The sequence below is a fragment of the Arvicola amphibius genome, chromosome 15 (assembly GCF_903992535.2).
Source record: "Arvicola amphibius chromosome 15, mArvAmp1.2, whole genome shotgun sequence".
NCBI classification, from domain to species: domain Eukaryota; kingdom Metazoa; phylum Chordata; class Mammalia; order Rodentia; family Cricetidae; genus Arvicola; species Arvicola amphibius.
The window spans coordinates 14,924,530-14,943,703 of record NC_052061.1 but is presented as its reverse complement, the minus strand read 5'-3'; the positions used below and the strand labels follow the sequence as shown (position 1 = coordinate 14,943,703).

General features: G+C 46.6%; 1 protein-coding gene across 1 annotated transcript in view; it reads left to right on the top strand.

Moving 5' to 3' along the window:
- The window catches only part of Cacna1a (calcium voltage-gated channel subunit alpha1 A), a 270,463-nt gene that overhangs the window by 202,461 nt on the left and 48,828 nt on the right, over positions 1–19,174 (top strand). Inside the window, 4 exon segments of the mRNA XM_038312389.1 lie at positions 2,496–2,595; positions 3,319–3,479; positions 4,355–4,492; positions 6,284–6,485. Coding sequence (XP_038168317.1) covers positions 2,496–2,595; positions 3,319–3,479; positions 4,355–4,492; positions 6,284–6,485 — 601 coding nt within the window.

Below are 19,174 nucleotides of genomic sequence, written 5' to 3'. Positions count from 1 at the left end.
AGGACGAGATCCGGCTTCAAAAGATAAGTGGTGACACCTGGAGAATGTCACCTGAAGTTGACGTGCCTCCACCTGCATACATACACAGACACATGCACACGTCTACACATGCACACGTCTACACAGACACATGCACACATCTACACATGCACACGTCTACACAGACACATGCACACGTCTATGCAGACACATGCACACGTCCACACAGACACATGCACACATCTACACAGACACACGTCTACACAGACACATGCACACATCTACGCAGACACATGCACATGTCTACACAGACACATGCTCACATCTACACAGACACATGCACACTCTACACAGACACATGCTCACATCTACACATGCTCACATCTACACATGCACAAATCTGCACATGCTCACATCTACACAGACACATATGCACACATCTACACAGACACATATGCACACACACCAAGGCAAGAAACACATTGACCGAGAGGGCTGGAAGCACAGTAGCACACAAGCACACGCACTCATGCGCACACACAGCTATAACCAGCTTTCCTCACCATACCAGGAAATGGTGCTGGTGCTAGGCAGCTCTGCCCACAACTTAGGCAGTAACCAGTATGAACATTTTTGCTCTGGGACTTCAGCCTTGGTCCACTCCAGTGTCCTGAGACCTCACACCAATTGTGAGTCAGTAGCTGGGACAACAGCCAAGATTAAAGAGAAAACACAGAAGAATTCATCACAAGTTGGGCCTCTGAGGGTTTCCTATTAAACACAGCCCTTGTCTAAGCCTGACATAGCTCTCTCCAGAAATAGCAGGCTGACTGGAGCCCAGAGCTGTCGAGGGAGGCATCAGGAAAGGGAGCATTGCTGGGTGGTCAGCGTGCAAAGCCAGATGGCGCACACCCATAATCCCAGCACTCAGGAGCATGACATCAGAGGATCTCAAGGCAACGTGGGCTACATGGTAAAACTTTGTCTCAAGGAAATAAAAAAAAGAGCTGGTGAGCTGTCTAAACTAGTAAAGACACTTGCCATCAAGCCTGACAACCTGAGTTCTACGGGATCTATGTGGTAAAGGAGAGAACCAACTCCCAAATGTTGTCCACACACGCTGTGACACACATTTGCCCACAAGAAAAATAAATCTAATTTAAAAGGTTTTTTTGACTATTCAGGTGCTGGTGGTACACACCTTTAATCCCAGCAGTCGGGAGGCAGAGACAGGTGGATCTCTGAGCTCAGGTTAACCTGGTCTACAGAGTGAGCTCCAGGACAGCCAGAGCTACTAAGAGAAACCCTGTCTTGGAAAACAAAAAAGTTTTTTGGCTGGGCATGATGATGTGCATCTTTTTAACCCAGCCTTCATGAGGGAAAACAAAAACAGGAAGATCTCTGAATTCAAAGACAACCTGGCCTATGTTGTGTGTTTGAGGACTCCACATTAAGGCCTTCTCTCCAAAAGCAGAAAAAGAAAAAAAAAATTAGAAATCCAGGGGTTGTGGCCAGAGGTTGGGCCGTGTAGCAGTCAATGAGTTGATCTAGATTGCAGAGGGCCTTGGCATATCAAACCAAAAGTCTGCCTTGCTCTTTAAGAACTCAGATTTGGGAAGGATCCTCAGTAGGATGAAATGGTGACCAGTATGTATGAAAAGACAGGAAGTAGATGTGTGGGGCGCTAGGGTCTGTCGTAAAAGGTGGCCCCAATGAGCAGTGGACACTTGGGATACCACCCTCTGGGGCTTGGGGTGAAGACAGCAGACAAATGTGATGCTAGGATGTGTGTTTGGGCCCTGAGTAAGGGTGGGGGTCCATTAACCTCAAGCTCTTGGTAGTCCCATGACATACCATCCTCTTAGGAAACCAAGTTGTGGGTAGCTAAGAGCCCCCTGTGTCTTTGGGGTCTGCATGGCTAAACTCAGCAGGCCACACTTTTTACCACTGGCAAAGATAGATGGGGACCTTAGCAGACTGAGGCAGCAACCATTGCTGAGGTCATGTTGGCATTTGAAAGGACCAACCCCTGGTCACTGTGTCCTTCAACTTGAGGGAGGTGCACCACCCCGACTCCTTCAGAAGAAGGGTAGATCTCTGGCAGTCACCAGCCTCCGAGGCCAAAAGGCAAAGAGCAGTGGAAGAGTTGATGCGGAAGGCTGCACATGGTGGTGCACATGGTGCACGCTTTAGCCCAGAACTTGGGAGGCAGGTGAAGGAGGAGCTCTGTAGTTCCTGGCAAGCCACGGCTCCATAGTGAGACACTGTCTCAAGAAACCTAAAAGGAAAGAGTTAGTGCAGTGGCGGGGTCTTCCGCAAACTGTGAGATCAGGATCTCCTCAAAGCCGTCTGGTTTCCAGACCAAAACTAGAGCATCCATCGGAAAGGGATGGGATGTGCCAGACTCAGCCCAGACCTGGGTGCAGGCAAGAGAGACCATATGGGGTTGTGGGCCCCTCCCCAGCCTGACTTCCACTCCATCTCTTCCCTTCCCCAACCCTGACATCCCCCAACAGTGGCAATAGCAAAGGGAAAGACATCAACACCATTAAGTCTCTACGAGTCCTCCGGGTGCTACGACCTCTAAAGACCATCAAGCGGCTGCCAAAGCTAAAGGTGAGACAGGTCGGGAGAGAGGGCCCTCAGACTGGTCACGCGCAGATGGAAGGGTTGCACATTATTCCAGAATGGTCTGAGAAACAGACCATGGTGGGAAGACAATCCCAAGTTCAAGGTCAGCCTGGATCCACAGGGGATTCCTGTTTCAAAACACGTTAGAAGAGATGCTAGCTGCCCAGTGGCCTTTGTATATGGGTGTGCTTACTAGGCTTGTACATCAGATGGCAGCAAAGGGGTTGGCTGGCAGAATCTGCCCTAGGTTGGGATTTCTTTTGGTGGGTCTGCAGAGACAGGGCAGACCCTAGTGAAAAGGCACTAGTTCCAGGGCAGCAGAACCACTCAAATAGTCGGGCATGGGGATGGATCTCAGTTGGCAGAGTGCTTGCCTCGTGTACAAGAAGCACTGGGTTCCATACCCAGGGACTCGAACTGTGGAGGCAGGAGGACTAGAAAGTCAAGGTCATTCTTTTAAGGCCCGCCTGAGCTACACGAGACCCTGCCCAAAAATGGTTGTGAGGTGCCTGGGACAGGCCACCTGGTGCACAGCCCCCAGACTGCTGTAGGGACGGGGTGAGGAAAGGTCCATGCACACATGGAATCTACTTTCCCCCAAGATTTCAAGCCAGCTGCTAGAACCCGCAGGTGCCTCGGATCCAGAGGGAGCAGCAGCCGTGCTTCCAGCCTCACGCCTCTTCCGTGTTTGCCTCTTCCTCGGCGCAGGCCGTGTTTGACTGCGTGGTGAACTCGCTCAAGAACGTCTTCAACATCCTGATCGTGTACATGCTCTTCATGTTCATCTTCGCCGTGGTGGCCGTGCAGCTCTTCAAGGGCAAGTTCTTCCACTGCACGGACGAGTCCAAGGAGTTCGAGCGAGACTGTCGGTGGGTGGGCCACCGTCTCGGGGACCCCATGGCAGGGAGGGTGAAGTACAGGGTCGGCAGTCCAGACACTGAGACAGAGGGGTGACTCTGGGTCCGCTTGGATCTGGGGTAGGTACAGCGGTACACACCTAGGTCCTCAGCACTCAGAAGGCTGAGTTGTGAGACCAGCCTGAGTTACAGAGTGGGCACTGGTCTCAAAAACTAGTGCGTGAGCTTGGTGTGTGCAAGGCAAGATGCAGGCCCACTACCTGGCATAAAAAGTAATAACAAGGAAGAAGTGTGCGGCGCGAGGCCCAGACCTGTTGTCCCAGCCCTTGGGAGCTGAGATGGGAGGTTGCAGAGGTCCAAGCAAGCCTGGGCTACACAGAGAGACCCTATCTCATAAAAGAAACAGTTTGAGAATTTGGGCCCACAAGCTGGGTTAAGCCATTCTCCTAGTCTCCCAGTGACTTGGTGAAGTGGGGCTCCATAGTCCCTCGTTGGGGCGTGTCTGAGCAGCCCTGTTCAGATACTTCCAGGCATAGTGGCACAGGCCTGTCATTCTACTGCTTGGGACACTGAGGCAGGAAGAGCCAGAATTCCAGTCAGCCTGGGCTGCATTGTGAGACCCTGCATACAAAAAGGCTCCTAGACTCTTAGGTGGTGTCTGAAGCTCACTCCTTCCTGCTCTGAAAGAAGCAGCCATTGCCTCTTGAGGTGTGAGAACCCTGAAATAGGGCGTCCCTGAAATTCGCCTCCCCACCCTGTCTGTGTCCCCACACCCACATTCCAGCCAGGGTCTCGGCTCCCACAGGGACAGCGCTGTGCACCTCCAGGCAGCACAAAGGCCTTAGGGAGGTGATGGCGCCTGCTGACTAATCAGCTCTCTGTGACAGAGGCAAGTACCTCCTGTACGAGAAGAACGAGGTGAAGGCCCGGGACCGAGAGTGGAAGAAGTACGAGTTCCACTACGACAACGTGCTCTGGGCCCTGCTCACGCTCTTCACCGTGTCGACGGGCGAGGGCTGGCCGCAGTGAGTGGCCCGCATGGAAGGGCAAGGGCTGGGGACCCTGGGAGCAGGGGAGCGGAGTGGAGGAGGGGGGAGGACAGGGGTGTCAGAGCCTGGTTCTGTGCCCAAGGTCATTACCAAGATGATGCTCTTATAGTTTAGGGCTGTCCACAGGGCTGAGTGCGGCTCTGATGCTGAACTCCGGCCTAGCTGCTGGGAAACCCAGGTTACTCCCCCAGCAGCACAAATGTAAACACAGACTTAAAAACAACAGCCTTACTGGGCATGGTGACTGTGACTTTAACCCCGCATCCCGGGACAGTGGCAGAAGCAGGGATCTCTCTGAGCCCGATGCCATGACCACCCAGGACTGCACAGTGAGACTCAGAACAAAGACTCTAGACTCAACAGCTCTGCTATCCATCCAGAAGGCAGAAATTGGGCTCCCAGCTCTCACACCAGACTTTACCACCTGCATTGCTAGGGACCTGGTACCTCCGAGCTCTGAGGGCACTGCACTTGTGTGCACGTACTCACACATACACACAGTTTCAAATAAAAGATCTTTTAAAAAATAAAAATTAAGAAGAAAGAACGAGCCCCAGGGCTGGGGGTTGGTAAAATGCCTGAATTTGAATTTCAGCAGCAGCATAGCAGCCAGGCATGCAGACACACACTTCAGTCCCCAGTACTAGTCCCAGGAGCTCCGTGGCTGTCCAGCTTGGCTAAACCAGCAAGCTCCAGGGTCAGCAAGAGACTCTGTCTCCCAGAATAAGGCAGGGTCAGCAAGGTAGCTCAGCAGGCAAAGGGACCTGCATGGTGCAAGAAAGGAACTGACTCCCAAAAGTTATCCTCCCTCACATGGCAGGCATGTACACACAAATTAATACATTCAAATGTTGGGACCCAGTGGGCAAGAATGCTTGCAGTTCTCCTAGAAGACCTGACAGTCCCCAGAACCCAGGGCTGGTGGCTCACATCACCCGTGACTCCAGCTCCAGGGGACTCAGCATCCTCCTCTGGCCTCTGGATACCTGCACTTATCTGCCTCATAGACACACACACACACACACACACACACACAAACAAAGATAAATTTAAAAAGAAAGTCATAGCCACACAGAAATGATTTGTCCAAACAAGGTACCCATGTTCATCACGGTGAACATATATGTTATCACATCTGCTATACACAGGCACTGTTTAGACACCAATTTTTTTCCTTTGGTTAGAGATTATTTACAGAGCAAGACAGCCATGAACACTGCATTCACCAGACACAGAACTTTGTGTCTGTGTGTATGTGGTGCTGGGAATGGAACCAAGGGCAATGGAACCATGGAACCAATGGAACACATTCAAGGCACCGAGCCCCACCAAGAGAGTTTTTAAGCCACACATCCTGTGCGTCTTTACGGTGCTGCTTTGACCACACTTCCACACATGCTGCTACTGAACCTCCTTCACACCCACCACCACCTGTATTTAAATGCCCACGCTGACCAATGTCTGCTTCCAAGATGCCCTGCCTCATCCGTAACCACAAACCTGGCTTTAGATACCAACCAAGGGGTCCTTAGAAGAGTCCCAAACTGCTGAATGTCAGTTTCCCTGTGTGCAAAGTGGAGCCAGGGCTGCTGGGAAAGTGTGTGAAATGCTCGGCGTTCTTTGGCACATAATCAACCCAGTGCTTCTCAGAAAGCATTGACTGGGCTTATCTCTTTTCCATCTCTTGTCTCTCTGCCCCCCCCCCCCCGTTTCCCTGCCCTTCCCATCCCCTCTGCTGCTCTCCTGTCTCCCTCCCACATTTCACAGGGTCCTCAAGCACTCAGTGGATGCCACTTTTGAGAACCAGGGCCCCAGCCCCGGGTATCGCATGGAGATGTCCATCTTCTACGTGGTGTACTTTGTGGTGTTTCCCTTCTTCTTTGTCAACATCTTTGTGGCCTTGATCATCATCACCTTTCAGGAGCAGGGAGACAAGATGATGGAGGAGTACAGCCTGGAAAAAAATGAGGTACCACTGCCTAGTTGTGTTCCCTGTTTAAAAACTGGTACTCCGTCTTGTTCTCTCTCTCTCTCATCCACACACATACGCATGTACACACACATACGCATGTACACACACATACACATGTACACACACATACGCATGTACACACACATACACATGTACACACACATACACATGTACACACACATACGCATGTACAGCAAGAAACCTGAATGAAAAAGAAAGGAAGGGCATCACTGGAGGAGGCGGGCTTATTATAGATAAAAGGAAAGTATAGCCAGAGGCAGAGACATCTGGGAGGGTCCAGAGGGTACGTGATCCTGAGCCTGGCTGTGTGAGGAGAGGGGGGAGGAAAGACAGGAGAGAATCGCCTCACCAAGAGGGGCAGCCTGGGCCAAGAGACTGACCAAGAGGGTATACGGTAGACCAAAAGGCCTGGTAACCAAAATGGCTGGATTATATAAGGAAGAGCAGCTGGGGGAAAGGTAGTCTAGCCCATGGGCTGGGAAATTTGGGGTAAGGGTAAGGATATGCCAGCCATACCCTGTGAAAGGTAGGGACTGAAGGATGCTGGGAAAAGCTAGCAGCCGTGTCCACTTTGTGTAAATAGGCAACTCAGCCTTTTGTCCCAGGTTTGAGACCTGACATCCCAGTCTTTTTGTTGATAATCAGTGATAAGGGGAATGCAGTCTTTTCTGTGACTCTTTCCTGTTGACATTGGGGTGTCATTGTTAGGTACCCAAGAAAGTTGGAATGTTGGCCAAGGCCGAGAAGAACAGAGTATTTCAACGACTATCCAGGCTCTTCAAGATTATCTGGGGTTAGAGAAGTGTAGGTCTTATTGGAGCAGTCTGTGAGCCTGGACCACCTGGGATGTCTTAGGTAGGGTTTTTATTGCTATGAAGAGACACTGTGACCACAGCAACTCTTATAAAGAAAACATTTAATTGAGGTGGCCTCCTTACAGTTCAGAGTTTTAGTCCATTATTATCATGGTAGGAAGCATGGTGGCATGCAGGTAGACATGGTGCTGGCTACATCTTAATCAGAAGACGACAGGAAATTGCCTGTGACACTCAGAGTAGTTTGAAAATTGGAGAACTCAAAGCCCACCCCCCACAATGACACACTTCCTTCACTAAGGTCACACGTACTCCAACAAGGCCACACCTCTTTAGTGAGTTTCTTTTCCGAATCTGGTAACAAGGAAAACTATAACTACAACGTTTTCACCTCCCTCGGAGACCCAAGAAGGAAATAATATTACCTGAGTAAGCAAGAAATGTGAGCAAGGAACTTCCAAAATAATGTGAAAAATGACAGAAACAGCTGGCTGCCTGGGCAATCACCCAAAGGTCCTCTCCAGTGTTGGGCATCCATCTTTGGCCTACAGGCCTAGCATATTTGAAAGACTTTTCTGTGAAGCAGGATATTCTAAAGGACTGTCCTAACTTGTCTTGGCAAAGTTCAACAGTCACTTTCTTTTGTGTCCTCTTTGTCTAATTTGGACAGTGTACTGTCAGCAATTGAGTCAAGGGTACTTTCTTAGCCAGTGGCTAACTTTTACCACAAAGAAAGTAAACTCCATGTGGAGTTTCTTCAATGTCCATCCTCTTCTCTGAAGCAGATTGGTGCTGCCAGGACCAGAAAATGTCTCAATGTCATAAAAAAGAAAGAAAGAAAAGAACCTATGTTATTAATTTAAATGCCATATTCTGTAGATCTCTGAAGTGTTTGAAAACAACCTATCTATCTAAAATATATCTGTTTGACCTTGAAAAAATACCTTATGTGACTACAAGTTCAATTGTAATAGGTGACTAATTACTAACTTGCATTTCCTTATTATCCTAAATACTTGGTAATAATAACTTTCAAGGAGTAGAAATTTCTATTACATTGTCCAATGAGCTATATAGATACAATACTTTGAGCAAGATTAAAAATGTATATACAGAATATTTTAACAAAAATAACCTTAAATTTGTATCAATATACAAAAATGCATACCAGTGTAAAATATTTAAACTGATTATTGCTTTTTTGGATTAAAAGTAGATTCAATAATCTACCTTTTTATCCTATTTCTATATCTCCTTTTTCTTTTTAGAGTAGACTCAATAATATACCCTTATATCCTATCATAGCTATATCCCCCTTCTTTTCAAAATGAGAACCCTGAATCTAAACTCCTTTGTTCTTCTTTTTTCCTGACCATTACCAATAACAATTTGTGACCAATTCCCCTAAACAATGACAAATATCCATAACCCACTGAACAACCAAAAACCACCCACCCCACCTCTTGGGAAAGTGGTCTTCATGTTCTTAAAATACTTCCTGCTCTCTGGGGCAACAGCATCTTTAGGTGACTCTGAAAGGAAAACTTTGGGTTAATTGTCAAGTCCTGGGAGAGGTCACTATATTGTTTGTTGTCCACTCTCTGCATACTGGGAATGTCCCAAGTCCTGCTAGAGTAGTCTGTTAGACTGAGTCATCTCAGCTAGCCACCTCGAAACTGTAGTCCAAAGCAATCTTTAGGTGGTGTTTTCAGCTTAGTGGTTTTATCATAGCTCTAGTGGAATTGTCATTATGGGCTCCCTTCCTCCTTTTGGAGACTTCAGAGATTACTGTTAAGTGGTCATGGTTCCCTGCAGAAAAACATTTTAAATGTCATATGCAGTGGATCTCAAAGAGGTTAAAAGATCAGTATTTGTTATGTACATCAATAGTATAAAAATTTAATTCCTAGTTACCTAGGAATTAAACCTCAAACCAAGATCTTGTACAGAAAGCTAGAGGGAGTCTTTTTCTAGAATTAGTACTCTATATAACCATCAATATCATAACAAAATGTTTAAATACATATAGATATATTAATCTTATAAATTTTGAGATAGTATTCATTCATGGCTTATGGGAAAGTTCCAGAGTCAAAATAAAACCAAAGGATTATGAGATTAGTGGCAATAGAGTAATCCTTAATTTTGGTTTTTCTTCTGTCCATATCAGGTGGCTCTTCTGACATGAGACAAAGATTTTGGATTGTCCTTTAACAAGTATGTTTGGGTTTAGAAAAGGAGAGAGCCACATTCCAATTCCAAAGCCAGCTTTAATTTTTAACTGGATTAGGACTACAAAAAGACCATTTCCATTAAATGTCTGTAAAGAATAGCAGAAACAAACATTTGGGAAGATTTACAAAATTTCATCCTCGGGCTGGAAAGATGGCTCAGCAGTTAAGAGCATTGCCTGTTCTTCCAAAGGTCTTGAGTTCAGTTCCCAGAAACCACATGGTGGCTCACAACCATCTGTAATGAGGTCTGATGCCCTCTTCTGGCCTGCAACCATAAAATTTCATCCTCTTGGAAATGTGATATACCAGTAGGCCAATTTACTCTTTTTCTTGGTACGCTTTTTTTCTGAATGATTTGTCCTTTTTCTTCAGATGTCTCATTTGTCCAGTGGTCTTCAGATTCCTTAGCTGGATGTCTTTATTCTCCTGAAGAGACAAAAAGACAACCCTTCTCCAACCCTGACTTTGGGAAGGTTCCCTTTTGGGAAGTTATATCTGATCAAATGAGAAGCATTTCTTAGTCATATAAGTTAGTTTAGATTGAATGGTCACACTGATTGATGAACTATCATCTCTTCTAATTAAGAGATCTCTTTTGTTCAAATTGAACATTTATCAATTTTGATGGTATCCATACCTTTTCTTCTCCTGTGGAAACAAAAGCAAATCCCTCTCCAATGTAACATATCTTGGTTTCCATTCTGGGGTCAGTACATCTTTAAAGTATACAGGCTGATTTAATTCCATAGATTTTTCTACTATCCGCTGTCTCTCTGAAGCTGTTGTTTCTTTCTCATTAGCATTTAGAAAATTCAAAGTTAAAGCATTATACAATCTTTATTTCTGGGGGTCTTTATTACCTTTTTATGTTTATTTAACATATCCTTTAGAGTCCAATTTGATCTTCTATAACTGCTTGCCTATAGGAATATGGCATACCTGTAATACGCTTCCTATTGTAATAAGCAAAAAACTGTTTCATTTGCCAGAGACATATGCTGGAGCATTGTCAGTCTTAATTTGTACAGGTATACCTGTCGTAAGGAGGCCACTTGTTCATTTTCCAGCTGCCCAGACTCCCGAAATAATCACACAGAAACCATATTATTTAAATGGTTTGGCCCATTAGCTCTAGCTTCTTATTTGCTAACTCTTACATCTTAGTTTAACCCATCTCCATTAATCTGTGCATCACCACAAGGTCGTGGCCTACCAGCAAAGTTTCAGCACATCTGTCTCTGGCAGTGACTCTATGACTTATCTCTGATTCTGCCTCCTTTCTCCCAGCATTCAGTTTAGTTTTCCCTGCCTAGCTCTGTTCTATTCTATCCTATCATGGGCTCAAAACAGTTTCTTTATTAACCAATGGTATTCACAGCATACAGAGGGGAATCCCACATCACCTCCCAATAAATCATTAAAACTGATAATGTTTATAATTGACATTACATAAATCTCACCTAAATTATTTATCCTCTCATGTAAATTGTTTCATTTTCAGACCATCCAGCATATTATCATACAGGGACCTAATTCCCTCCCTCCACTGGAATAGTGTTTCCTATTTTTTCTCTTTTAACTAATTCCTCCCTTTAAGAATTCCCAGTCGTCTCACCAAACCTGCTGACAATGACGGTGAACTGTGAGGTGTGGCTCGTCTGAGGGAGAGCACAGGCGGTCACAGTCTGGCTGAGGACAGCTGCAGCTGATAGCGTGTAGCCATGAGCTGAGAGTGGCAGCCGGAGGAGAGGGGATTTAGGGAAGCAAGAGGGAGCCAGCTGTCTGGGAAATGCACATGTGGCAGGAGCTGCCTGCAGGCAGAGCCAGTCGTTCTAGGTCAGGGAAGTTCTGTGGCGTTTGGAGCCCAGGTGCTTCTGGAGTTTGGGTGGCAGCTGGAGACTGTTGTAGAGAGGCTGTAACAGGAAAATCCCAAGCTTGCTCAGAGGCTTGGAGGGAAAAGAAATGAAAATCTAGCCAGCGGGGGCGGTGACCCCAGTGGGAGCCTCCACATGCAGCTCCCACTGGCCGCAAAACCCCGGGCACACAGCTCTTTCGTGAATTCATGCCTTAATGTTAGGCACCAATTGCTGCATGAGTTCTAATTGGTCTTAATAATTAAAACCCAGAGTCAGATACTGAGGCAAATGCTGAAAGATCAGAGAGACAAAGGAGCAAGCCGCAGCCAGTTCTTACCTTGCTAACTCCTCAGCCAAAAAAGGGGCCGAGTGCCTGTCTCCTCCCACCTTATATTCCTCTCTCCGCCCAGCCATATCACTTCCTGTCTATCTATACAAACTTTCAGACCTCTGCAGTTAACTTGTGAGTACCTCGGCCCTCTGATCTTCAGGCAAGCTTTATTTGCTAGAGCACAAGCAAGATATCACCACACTAGACAAATGTTACTGTAACCTTGAGTAGACCTTAGGAATTTATAAACCTTATCAAATATAGCTTATTTATCAAACATATATTGTTACTTATTTAAATTTTCTAGAAGCCTGGGGTTGAACAGTTAGCAAAGCCATAAGTAGTCAGGTGTAAATCTCTAAATCAGCTTTTGTTAATCTGAGTAAACCTTTATAACCTTAAAGTTTTATCATCATAATCCATACCAAAATATTTTAGGCCTGTTGTGTTTCCTGAGTTTAAAAAGAAATACAATAATAAGCAGTAGGACTGAGAGGTTTTATAGGTGCTGCCTTGCTTGGTTTATACCACATGGCCGTCCTAAGACAGTGAGGTAAAGTTCATGGCACATACCCTTTAAGTTCAGTAAGACGACTGCCAGCCATGGGGCTGTACTCAAAATGCCATCTTTTGTAGATCATTTTTAAACATGAGTTGAATTTAAGTTACATATACCGTGAATAGATGTATTTTCTAAATAAGACTTGAATATAAATAAGAGTTGAATATAGCAAATTAAGACTCAACCTTTTGTTACAATTTTTTTGTTTTGTTTTGTTTTTCAAGACAGAATTGCTCTGTGTAGCTTTGGAACCTGTCCTGGAACTCGCTCTATCGTCCGCCTGCCTCTGTCTCTGCCTCCTGAGTGCTGGGGTTAGAGATATGTGCCTCCACTGTCTGATGATTCAGGACAAGTTTTAAACTGACTTCTTTGTTACAAATGTTACAGAACTTTTTAACCATACCCAATGAACTTTGAACTCAACTCCTGAGATAGTTTACAGCGTGGTCTTCAGAGATGTTTTCAGAGCAGAGTGTAGAGGTGTATTAGAGATAAAAGATTTTTAGGAGTGTGAGTAGAGCCTTAGAGGTAAGGGACTTGGAAGTGTGAAGCAGAGCAAGTTTAGACACATGAGATTTAGGGACCATTTGTTTGTTCTGTGACAGGAGTTACAAGTTGTGAGAATTTGGAAATCAAATTTTTGGCCATTGATCTGTAGCAGAAGCTGTAGTAATAACATCTGAGTCTGTGGAGGAAGAGAGAGGGAATTTCTGTAACCTCCAGTGGGCGTGGGCTTAGAGAAGTTGTGGGAGGAGTTCCCCCTGAGCAGGGGGCATCCTGGCAGGACCTAAGGAAGAGACAAAGCAGGCAGCTCTGAGTGGGAAAAGGAACCTTTAGCAGGTAGCTGAGAGCAGAAGCTCTGGGATTGTAGGCAGGATCTGAGAGATGAGAGAACAGGTCACACAGGCCTGGACTGGCTTAAGGAAGCTGCAGGAAGGAGCTGAGAGAGAACAGGGTTGCAAAGCATTACAGACCAAAAAAAGTGTAGAGAAGTGGTGGAGGAAAGGGAGGAGTCCCAGGCCATAGGCAGGGTGGCAGGCAGAGAGATGGCATAGTGGGGCAGCACAGCAGCTCCTGGGGGAGGCGAGGGAGAGCTAGCTGCGCTGAGCTGGATGAAATGTTGTGACAAGAATTTCTGTCCAGGGTGTCCCCAAGCAGAATAGAAAACTTGTCAGAGAAAAATGTTCCAAATCACAGAGGAAAGATGTCACTTGTCCTTGTGATTGAGCCCAGTGGGGCGAGGGAGCGTCCTGGCACACTGGTGTGGCTTTTGTGGTGACAGTGGAGAAGCAGGCAGCTTGGGATGACACTGATCCAGTAGAGATGAGAGAGAGCAGGGGAGGGAGACCCAGACGGTGTCGCAGGCCAGAGCTGAGAGAGGAAGGGAGCACCCGGTGGGTACCTTGGGAGGATGTAGAAGGCTCTAGGAGTCGGGGATAAAGTTATGGATAGACGAGGAGAGGGATGTGGGCGTGGGGGGAGAAGTAGTGAGAAGGCAGACCCTAGAATTTGGGGTCCAGATTGATGGATGACAGGAGGGGCGGAAACAAATGATCTGTGCAAGCCTTAGGAGAGTCAGAGCAGCAGAGTTCCTTGGAAAGGATCAGCTATGCCAGTCCCAGCTTTTGGTGCCAGAAGGATGAAAAGAAGAAATGAGAAAGGAAGGGCATGGCTGCTTCCAGGTGTGACAGAGAAGAAGATTGATTGTAGATAAAAGGGAGAGCATAGCCAGAGGCAGGGACGGCTGGGAGTCCAGAGTGAGCATGACCCTGAGCCTGGCCATGTCAGGAGAGGGCAGGGGGGAGAGGCCACTAACCAAGATGGGTAGCCTGGGCTGAGAGAATGGCCAGGAGAGTATAGGGTAGACCAAAAGTCTAGGTAACCAAGATGGCTGGATTATATAGGGAAGAGCAGCTGGGAGAATGTCAGCCCAGCCCCTGGACTGGAGAGCTTAGGATAGAGGCCAGGGTATGCCAACCTATAACAGGTAGAGACTGAAGGATGCTGGGTCCACTTTGATATGTTAATGGGTACCTCAGATGGTCCTTTGTCCTAGGTTTGAGATCTAACACAACCAACTTATGGGAAAAAAGGGGGGGAAAGAACAACAGCAAATGTTCCCAAGCAGGGGACAATCTGCAAGATGGCTCTCCTTTGGGTTTCTGGGTGGGGGCTCATACACACATTAGATGGAGGGAGGTTAAACCAGTTGGGTTTCTGGGTGGGGGCTCATACACACATCAGATGGAGAGAGGTTAAACCAATCATCCTGACTGCGGTTGTGCTACAATAACAAGCAACCCCACGAGTCCACGAAGGAACTGATTTCTTGCTCGTGCTGCATGTCCTAGTCAGTGGTCCTGCCCATGCCTCCTTTATTCTTATTGGCCAGGCTAGCACACAACCTTCTTTCAAGATACTTGAGAGCAAAGAATAGTGTTCCATGGTCTAGCCCTTGGTTCCTCCCAGAGTAACATATGATTTCTCTAAGGACATATAAGCAAATGTCTATTTACTCCCAGATGGTGCACCAAAGACAAAGAGACAGTGCCAACCAGGCCTAGCTGTGCGAACCTGTGAGTTTACTGGGGTCACTTAGAGAAACATAGTTGACTCAGAGACAACTACATCACCAAAAAGCCCACATCAGCATAGGTGACAACTCATGAGGACTGTAGCCATTCGTGGAGCTTCCTACACAACTGCAGGCAGCTCAGTGGAACAGTCTCTTCTCCTGCACTTCTTTATACACATATAGCATTGTGGAGGGGCTGCCAAATACAGCTCTGTGAGCTTCCTTAGTCACGTGGACTTCCTGTACTGCCTGAGCCTGGTGAGCCTTCCTCCTTGCTTAGAGGAAGGGTTTTCCTAGGAGAGAGCTACACATAACTCTGGCTGTTACGTGTTTCTGCCTCCTCTTCACCAGTGTTCTTGAGCCTTGGATAACAATTTTCCTCCACTTAGGGCTGAGCATTAGAACAGTTTGCCCCCAAAAGCCACTTATTCTCTGAAACTTGACCAGTTTTGAGTCTCTGCAATAACCACCACTTGTTATGGAAGGAAGGAAGGAAGGAAGGAAGGAAGGAAGGAAGGAAGGAAGGAAGGAAGGAAGAAAGGAAGGCAGGCAAACATCCCTGTTGGCATAGGCCTTGTTTGCTCCCAGCAGCTCAGACCCAAAATAATCACTCAGAAACTGTATTAATTAAATCACTGCTTGGCCTATTAGCTCTAGCTTTTTATTGGCTATCTCTTATGTCTTAAATTATCCCATTTCTATTCTTTAATATTTTGCTATGAGGCTTATGACCTACCAGCAAGGTTCTGGCTAGCGGCTCATGTCTTTCTCCTCTGGCAGCTGCATGGCTTCTCCCTGACTCTGTCTACTCTCTCTATATCTTTTCCAGCCTGGCTATATTCTGTTAAGCCATTGGCCGAAAGCAGTTTCTTTATTCATTAACCAATAAAAACAGCACATATACAGAAGGACTTCCCACACCACATCCCTTCACAACCCAAACTGACAACAGCAGATCTGTAGGTGTGGACCACAGATGTTTAGTAGACGGTATGACAGACGTATCACTTCTGTTGATTGAAAGAGTGCAGTGGACTCTCCACTGGGGCGTGTGACTTCAGCAGCTACACATTTGTCCTGGCTTGCAGACCAGATGGCATCCGTTCCTACAGAGCAAGCCTTCAATCCATCAGATAACAGCAGTTAGCATCCATAACTATTGTACCGTTATTGTACCAAGGAGTGCATCTTGTCTAGTATGGTAGTTCTATAGCGTGTGGGGTCTACAGCTGAATCGGACCATTGGTGACAAACCTCAGCAGTCTACATCGCTCTTCAGTGCTACATAAAAATAGCCAGCAGTGGTGAGAGGGACGGCAGTCATCCCCAGCCTTGTTTCTCTGTCTTGAAACCACAACATGCAGTGTCTTCAACAGCAGGCTCTTACTATTCCTGACATACAACCAAGAGCAGTAACGATGGTCTTTATGGTCTGTGGGGCTCAGAGAACTCCCTGGCCAACAACTCACTGTGAGGAAGCTCACCCCTGTCACTGAGGTTCTCATTCTGCAAGGTTATGGCCCCTGGGAATGCCTTTCCCACACAGATGCTTTCCCAGGTCTGTAGGACACTCTAGGGTTAGCATTATATGAGACCTTGCTGTGAGACTATCTAGGCACTCTGACCATCTACCGCCATCTATTCCAAGCAAGTGCCCATTGTTCCTGAGATTCAGCAGCTAATGGAACACTAACAGGAAACATTAGTGAGTGTTACAATTCTGGTGGCACAACCCTAGCAGGTCCCCTGGCAGGTAGGAGACAGACAGATACACCATGCAGAGAAAGAGCTTGGGTATAGAGTTTATTTAGTGGGTATTGGAAAGGGTATAAGAGGTAGGGGGTATGGAGGGGAGAGAGAAAGGGGGAAAGAGATAGAGGAGCAAAGAAAAAGGGAAGGGAGAGGCAGAGACTACCTCTTTAGAAGAAGAACAGAGAGACATGAAGAGAGGTAGGAAGTGGGGATATTGGGGGTGGGTGGGGCTTGTCTCTTAAAGGGACAGGGTACCCAGATGACAGGGCAGACCAGAAGATTTGTTATTACAACATTCCCACCTTTCTCTTATAATAAAAAGGCAAGGAGTTAGGCATGAGGGCACGAGTTCTCAAGACTGCTTCCTGCTTATTTGTGGGCGTCAGTTGTGGGGAACCTGAGAAAGCTGGGATTCTGGTCATGGAGTAGCTGGTTGCTTCACTCCTGTCCAAGATTTGTGGTGTGGAACTGTCCAATGTCTCTTGGACCTGGCAAGGTGTTGGCAGAGAAGAGGACAAGGTTAAGTTTAGGAAGAAAAAAATTTTCCTTAGGTCCTGGTAGTTGAGGAGGATAGGTATCAGGACCAGGGAATTGAGAGGGGTGTATCTGACCTGTTTAAATTGAGTCCTTCAGTTTGGCTCCCTAGAACTCACAAGAATTCTTTAAGTTTGTAAAACATAAGTTTTAGCCACATAGGTTGTATAAAGAGCAATATATTTATGCCAGAATGACTGTGACCGATGTTTTTGCACAATGATAAGTATCCTTAGAAAATGACCTGCAGTGATGAGGAGGTGAGCAGGCCTGCTTTTCGTCCCGCCCGGCTCCCACTCTGCTAGCTTTATACCCGAAATAACAACACACAAATTGTATTCTTTTAAACACTGCCTGGCCCATTAGCTAGAGCTAAGTTAGCCTCTTACTGGCTAACTTTCAAATCTTGCTTAACCCATTTCTAATAATCTGTGTAGCACCACAGGTGGTCCCTTATCGGGAAAGATTCAGCATGTCTGACCTGGTGGCTGGCTTCATGGCGACTCACTCAGAGAGGAGAGATATGGCGTCAGACTAACTTCCCTTCTTCCCAGCATTCTGTTCTGTCTACTCCACCTATCTAAATCCTGCCCTATCAAAAAGCCACGGCAGTTTCTTTATTAACCAATGAGAGTCCTCCATCAATGACCAAAGAGAATTTAAAATCTTTATCTTGCAGTAGTGGTAGTACTCTGCCAGAATTAGATTAATAGCTTATCAGCATTTTATTTATAATGTTAAGACGTGAGGGGGCTGGAGAGATGGCTCAGAGGTTAAGAGCATTGCATGCTTTTCCAAAGGTCCTGAGTTCAATTCCCAGCAACCACATGGTGGCTCACATCCATCTGTAATGAGGTCTGGTGCCCTCTTCTGGCCTGCAGGCATATACACAGACAGAATATTGTATACATAATAAATAAATAAATAAATAGACGTGAATGACAACATAATGAGAGAGAGAGAAATCTGATAACTTGCTTTTGTCCTTGGACCTTTATAACTTTATAACTTGTACACACCTTATTAACTTGCCTTTGTATATCTTGAACCATCTTTTATTTAGAACATGGTAAGAAGTTAGTCTTTCCCACCTGCCCTGCACACTGTCCTGGCAGTCACGCCTTCCTTCTTCAGTGAACTGTTGCTCAGGGTGTCAAGCACCGGATTCGGCTTCTTTCCTTTTCCTTCAGAACTCAATCTCAATACATGTCTTCCCAAATCTGTCTTCAGGGGATAGGCCAGGCCCTTTTGTCTGCCTTGCCTTTTTTCAATTGCTTTGGTACTTTGCAAACCAGATTTACATGTTCCTGTGAGTCGTTAAGATACATATTCCAGAGCCTCTCCTACCTCATAAAGATGGCTAAAACCACGAAGTCCCATGACAGCCTGAAGGTCCTTGATGGATCAGCCTTTCTCTTAACTCTCCCTGAACACAGTCCTATCTGATCCACTGACCTAGACTTGGAGCACTGCCTGTCACATACCCAATCCCTCCAGTAATATCTGTCCCTCTGTGTTGTTCTCTAGTACCTGATGCCCATGGAGACCTCAACTGGTAATAACCAAATTCCTCATGATTTTTTCAGCCCAGTCCCTCATGGCTGCACACTATGCGGCCTTTGTTGTTGTGTAGCCAGCTCCTCTGCCTCCACAGCCCCAGACAATCACGTCCTCTTGTGTGTCCCACAGCCTCCCTCACACACAAGAAGCAAGGGACTCATAAAGAATAGTTTAGCTGGCCATGGTGGCAGACCTGTTATCCCAGTACTCAGAAGGTGGAGCAAGGGGACCACTATTTTGAAGCCAGCACTGACTACAGAGTGAGATTTTGTCCCCAAAGGAGAGACAGGTGGTAGGAATGAAGCCCAAGCAGTAGAGTCCTGGAAGCCCTGGACTCCAGTCTGTAGCACCATAGGAGGTCATCTTGCTGACTTTGGCAGCTTGGAACCAGCCAGGCTGGGCTACATGGAAGTCCTGGAGAGAGGGAGAGAGGTATGGGGAAGCGG